Raw genomic sequence first — 6,397 nt, forward strand, 5'->3', positions numbered from 1 at the left:
TACTCAAAAACTGGAAGTGGCACTGTGCACTGTGGCTCAACTGGTAGAACACTAGCCTTGAGCACAAAAGAGGTTCAGGGACAGTGCCCCTGAGTTCAAGCCCCACAACTAACAACAACAACAAAAGTATTAGAGCAGCTAGCTTTTAGTCATTTTTCTGTCATTGCTCTAGACAGGTGTTTCTCTTAACAAGAGATTTTAAGATTCTAACTGAAGGCTGAAGAAACTCAGAAACTGAGGATAAAAATTGCTGAGCTTGAGAATCTCTAAACCAATGTCCTCTTTTTAGTTACCTTGTACTTTTCTCCGTCTTTCCATTTGTGGTTTTATTGTGAATATGTCCTAAGCCATATCATCCTTTTGCTACAATTAATACCCTCGGCTACCCTACAACCCTTATCTTACTTTTAAACACTGCTAGGTAGTCAACTGCATACCACTTTTACAGATAAAGCAACAGAGGCCCAGGTGACTGATCACTTTCCTTGAGGTCGAAAGGTTTGCAAGAGGCTAAACAAAGGTTTGTTTGGACAATGGTTCAGAACCCCCAACTGCTCACCCTTTAAGAGAGCCTGGTCTTGCTATTCCATTAGTCAGAGGGTTACAAAGAGATCCCCTTTCTGGCTTCCCAGCAAGTGACACCCCCTGGATGCTCTCCCTCCTACTGGCTGTAAAATCTCCAAAGCAGCCGGCCCCTGACACCAGCCAAGTGCCTCCATGGGCGCACCCATTACAAAAAAGCAGGGCTGAGGAGGACCCGGGGCGCAGCTTGCACCTGTACCCCGGAGCACCCCCATTCCTAGGAGCATGGGGCTGTAGCTTTGACCTGTGGCTGGAAGTCTTGTTGCCCAGGCTCTGGCCTCAGTGACCAGGACTCCAGGCTTGGCTTCAGGCAGATAGAAACTCTCATAACAAGATTCCCCAAGACCGGTGCTTCTTCCTGCCCTAGAGACACTGGGCGGTCCTGGCGGGTGGGGCGGACCCACTTAGCTCCGGGCCCTTTGGGGCCTCGAGGACTACTCGCCTCGGGGACCAAAGCGCCCCAGGACGCCTCCACCAGGCGACTTTACCTTCACCCCGCGCCCCGGGCTCCGCCAGGCCACTTCCAGCCCCTCACCGCTCAACCAGCCTCCAAGGCCCCGCCTCCAGCCACCAGGCCAGGAAGGGTAACTGTTGGAAGAGGACAGTCCCCCTCCGACCCGGTGGAGACCGAGCGAACGCGCACCTGGCCGGCGGGAGCCAGGGCTCTTCCTGGCCTGAGACCCGAGGGGGCGTGTCTTGGCGCCTGGCAAAAGAGGCACGAAGGGCAAGGGGGCGGCGGCCCCACCCTCGAGGCTTCGCAGCGCTGATTGGCTGCTCTCGACCGAGAGGTGTGTCACGTGGTGTCCGCGCAAGCGCTCAGGGCGCTCAAATAGACCGCAGGGAGCCACGCGTTACCGCTTCTTTCTGCTGGGCCCCCAAGGCAGGCATTTTGGATCAGACACCAGAGCTTGTGGCTTTCAGCCAATGGCGGGATCCGAGTGGCAGTCGCTGGAACAGTGCTTGGAGGCTCACGTGCCGTCGGCAGACTTACGGGAAGTGAAGCGCATTCTGTATGGCAAGGAGACCAGGTGCGGGGCACGGAGGCTCAGTTGCGAGGTTCTGGGACCACCAAGTGTATGTTTGGGGGTCCAAGAAGAGACACTGAAGGTCTGAAGGCCTCTCAGCGAGGATGAAGCCCTGTCTATCTAGGCAGAATGTCTAGATGTGATCTTGTGGCCTTCATGGGTTACAGGATTCTGGGGTGAACCTTCTAATCATGTGCCCCCCCACCGTGTTGTCCCAAAACGGAGGGTAACGACGGGTAAGGGGGAGTTACTCTCTAGGGCTCTCTCCCTGGCCACCTGGCTTCTCTTCTCCCCTTTGATCCCCTTTTCCCAGAACCAGGTGAGTTCTGTGTGTTTTGTCAGTTCAATACCTTTAACCAGGGCATGCCTCCTGCACCCAGCAGCTACTCTTGATTGCTGTACCTCACCTCTCTACAGTGACCATGCCTTGGAATTAGAGGCCTCTGAATATTATTGGCAAAGGAAAACTTTCTCAGTTAGTTACCATGTACAGTGCAAATGATTTTCTACTCCTCAGCAACTGTGTGTGCATCACTAGGGCTTTCTGAGGGCCGTGACCTGTTGGACATTGGACTTTCAAAGCTCTTCCACTGTTATTTCTTTCAGTCCATCCTTCTTTGCCACAACCAAAAAGATGTCTTTAAAATGTAAATTACATCCTGTGGCTAGCTAGCTTACTTAAAACTCTCTAAGGGATTTCTTGGGCTATTGGAATAAAGTACAAACTCTGACCCTCAAATTAGAGACTGACTAAATTCCTTCTACCTCCTTGCCAATTTGTGGCTCTGGGCCTTACTCCGTACAGCAAGACTGCTTGCTCCACGTGTAGTGGTTTTGCATCAGGAATTTGAGCAGCTCACTTCTAACTGGGGGTTAATGATTGAGTGAAAAGTTCCCAGACACTGTGTGCAATTTAGTGCAGGGAGGCCAAATGCAAAAATGGCTTAGCAGATAGTGATTGGCTTTTTTTTTTCTTCACACCCAAACCGGGGCTGGATGTTTCTCAAGTCCATTCCTAGTATATCCATTCCTGCTCTACTTTCCACTGCACCTGTAAAGACTAGTCACTTAGGAAGGGTTTCATTTGAGGCTCCTGATTTGGTAGGCTAGATTCTTTTTTTTTTTTTTGTCTTGCACCAGTACTGGGACTTGAACTTAGGGCCTAGATGCTTTCTCTGTACTCAAGGCTAGCACTCTATGAGTTGAGCCATACCTTCACTTCTGGCTTTTTGGTGGTTAATTGGAGATAAGAGTCTCATAGACTTTCCTGCCTGGGCTGGATTTGAACCTTGATCCTCAGATCTCAGCCCACTGGTTTAGTTAGGATTACAGGCATGGCATCCAGCCTCAAGCTAGATTCTATTAAAGGGAATTAGCTTGCATTGTTGTTGTTATTGGGCTTGAACTCTGGGCCTGGGCTCAAGGCGAGCACTTTACCACTGGAGCCACAGTGCCATTTTCAGTTTTCTGGTGGTTAATTGCAGATAAGAGTCTCCCAGGCGGGCTGGTAGTGGCTCAGTGGTAGAGCGCTTGCCTTGCATGCTCAAGGCCCTGGGTTCGATTCCTCAGCACCACATAAGCAAAAAGAAAAAAGCCGGAAGTGGCGCTGTGGTTCAAGTGGTAGAGCGCTAGCCTTGAGCTGAAGAGCTGAAGGACAGCGCCCAGGCCCAGAGTTCAGGCCCCATGACCGGACACCCCCCCAAAAAAAGAGTCTCCCAGGCGCTCCTGCCTGGGCTGGCTTTGAACTGTGATCCTCAGATCTCAGCCTCCTGAGTAGCTAGGATTACAGGCATGAGCCACTGGCACCCAGTGGAATTAGCTTGTTTTTAGTAGGCACATTGTGGAGCAAATGATGGAATGAGTTAGTGGGTGTTAGAAGGAAGTAAAGTTGAAGGGTTTAGGAAAAGAGAAATATGTTTCCCAAAGAAATGACTGATAGCAGGCTGAGTAGCTAAAGGACTATCATGCAAGAGGAATTTTATTAACATTTGGAGAATTATAGAGTGGAATGGGATGAAATTGTAGAGTGGGAGGTAAAATGCAGCCAACCTCTGTTGACCAGTGATTTCTCAGACTTCATCCTCAGATATGGCCCACAATAACTGAAGTTGCTCTTCTCTGTTCTTTTGTATTTACCACATAGCCCTTCCAGGTTTTGTCTTTCAAATTGTAAGCTTTGTACTTGCTCAGTCTTTGTGACTGGATGGGCTATCTTATGAGCAGGTTTTCCGCCTGAATAGAAAATTATTAATTCTTAACTACTTTTAAAAATTTACTTCCCACTAAAACTCTGGTTCACACTTCAGTCAACTTTGGACTTGGCCACTTGGCAAAGGCCTGATAAGCCTAGAGTTCTTAGTCCTTTCTCTTAGCTTCTCAGCTGTGCTCTACACAAAGACCACTTTCTCTTCAAGTTACTTGCCTTTCCCAATATAGAGAAAATGTTTACTAAGTGAATGAACTAAATGGGCTTTGCCTGTGCCAGACAGATAAAATCCCCAGGGATCAGACTTCCAATTTTAAGATAGCCAGAAGCAAGAAGCATTCACTGATCCAACAAAGATTTATTGATCACTATTTTTGTGTTGAGCACTATAGCTTTTTGATGGTGGTGGTTGTATTTTGTTTCTGGTGGTTGCTGAGGATCAAATCTAGAGTCCTATGCATGCTTGGCAAGCACTATACCACTGAGCTATAGCTTCAGCCTTCTATTTTCATCTCTTTTTTTTGCTGGTCCTGGGGCCTGAACTCAGGACCTGAACACTGTCCCTGAATTTTTTTGTTGTTCAAAGCTAGTGTTCTACCATTTGAGCCACTTCCAGCTTTTTTCTGAGTAGTTTATTGGAGATAAGAATCTCATGGACTTTTCCTATGCTGGGTGGCTTTGAACAACAGTCTTCAGATCTCAGCCTCCTGAGTAGCTAGGATTACAGGTATGAGCCACCAGCACCTGGCAGTTGTATTACATCTTGATAGAAGGATAGAGGAAGAACCTAAAGAAAATTCACTTGTTTGGGGAAGTCAGGAAAACTTTCCAGTGGGTGCTATTTTGAGCTGCATCTTGGAGACAGAGGGATTCATTTGCAGAGAAGAGGACTGGCTGTTGTAGATCCTGAGGGCTCTGTCTGCATGTAACGGAAGAAGCCTTTAAAAATATTCCTTAGTCCTGTCTATAGGACAAGTGAAGGATGAGAACTGTAGATGTGGGAGTTCTGAGGTCTCAGAGAGGTGGTAAACAGGATGGGGAGGTGTCAGAAGTAATGAGGATTATGTCTGGCTTTTGGCTTGGACTCACAGATAAGTTGATGTGATGAGAACTAGTCTTAGAAGAATGATGGGTTTAGTTTTGGGTTAGTTGAGTTTGGAGTGTGCTGTTTCATTCCTAGGGTTGTCACAGTCACCACAAACTAGATAGTTTAAAACACTAAAAGTATAAGACCAAGGTATCTGTCTTCCTCCCAAACACTATGTATGTGGATATTGGGAGAATGCTTCCATTTCTTTTCTACTCTATGATGACTTTTGGCATTCCTGGCCTGTAGCAACCTGTAGCAATCTCTGCCTTGATTTTCTCCTATTAGCCTTGTGTATCTCCTCTGGGTGTGTCATGTAGGAATCCTTACCCTTGGATTTAGGGCTTATCTGACTAATCCAGATGACCTTAGCATTAGATTGTTACCTCTGTAACTGTGAAAACATTTTTCTCTAAATAAGGCCATATTAAGGCCTAGATATGTTTCTGCTAGCTGCAGGTATCTTTGTCATCTCTAGGTGAAATATCTTGAGGTTATTTGCTGTGTAGAGGTGAGGCTGGAGGCAGCCTGGTATTAGAAATGGCTACTGCAGGCTGGAGAAGTGGGTATTTGTGGGAGAGACCAGGAGGGAATGCTGGGGAATGGGGATATTAAAGGAGTCTGAGGACAGAAACTCTAGAAGTGATGAGGTAAGGCTCCAAGGCAGGACTGGAAAGGAATCAGTTGATACACAGATGTCTGATAGGTGAGGAATCTCTGGCTTAAATGACAAAAAGGCAGGGGCAGTCAGTCCAAAGATGGGAAGTGGGAGCCAGAAAAGAGAAAAATGAGGAGAGAATTAGAGATGAGAGAGGAGCAAAGGGAAGTTTAGGTGGAAGAGAGAGTGACTGAAGTAGGGGAGAATGTGTGAAATAGTCTCTTCTTCTTTTTTTTTTTTGGTCCAGTTGTGGGGCCTGAACTCTGGGCCTGGGCGCTATCCCTCAGCTCTTCAGCTCAAGGCTAGCGCTCTACCACTTGAGCCACAGTGGTAATTTGAACATAATAGTATATACTAAGCATACTGACACAAACCTTCAGTTTAAATCAATGACTTAAAGTGGGGTTTTTGGATGTTTTAATTTCACATGCTAGCCTAATAATCTAGTGTCCCAGCTCTTTAACGTGCCTCTCCCTCCCACCAGTTGGAAGTTTGAAATCTGGTACTTTCCCTTGCTGCCACTTTAAAACCTGAGCCATGCCTCCATCCCAACTTCTTGCTGGTTATTTTGGAGATGGAGTCTTGTAGACTTCTCTACCCGAGCTGGCTTTGAATCTGGATTTCAGCTTCTTTAGTATCTAGCATTATAAGCATGAGCCACCAGCATCTGGCTCAACATGTCCTCTTGATGCTGTTAGATATAGTAAACGGGAGGTTAGCAGTTAGAGGTTGCTACTGGCATAATATAGTAAACTGTTTTAAATTAACCTTTCTTTTTTTTTGTTGGTCCTGGGGGTTGAACTCAGGGCCTGGGCGCCTCTGTACTCAAGGTTAGTGCT

At 47.2% G+C, this 6,397-nt stretch overlaps 1 protein-coding gene across 1 annotated transcript in view; it reads left to right on the forward strand.

Moving 5' to 3' along the window:
• Nucleotides 1-1,441: 1,441 nt before the first annotated feature.
• Upb1 (ureidopropionase, beta) overlaps nt 1,442-6,397 on the forward strand; it is a 35,109-nt gene continuing 30,153 nt past the window's right edge. The window contains exon 1 of the mRNA XM_013014518.1: nt 1,442-1,610. Coding sequence (XP_012869972.1) covers nt 1,507-1,610 — 104 coding nt within the window. The 5' untranslated portion in view covers nt 1,442-1,506. The remainder of the gene's footprint in view (nt 1,611-6,397) is intronic.

The sequence above is a fragment of the Dipodomys ordii genome, unplaced genomic scaffold (assembly GCF_000151885.1).
Source record: "Dipodomys ordii isolate 6190 unplaced genomic scaffold, Dord_2.0 Scaffold23, whole genome shotgun sequence".
NCBI classification, from domain to species: Eukaryota; Metazoa; Chordata; class Mammalia; order Rodentia; family Heteromyidae; genus Dipodomys; species Dipodomys ordii.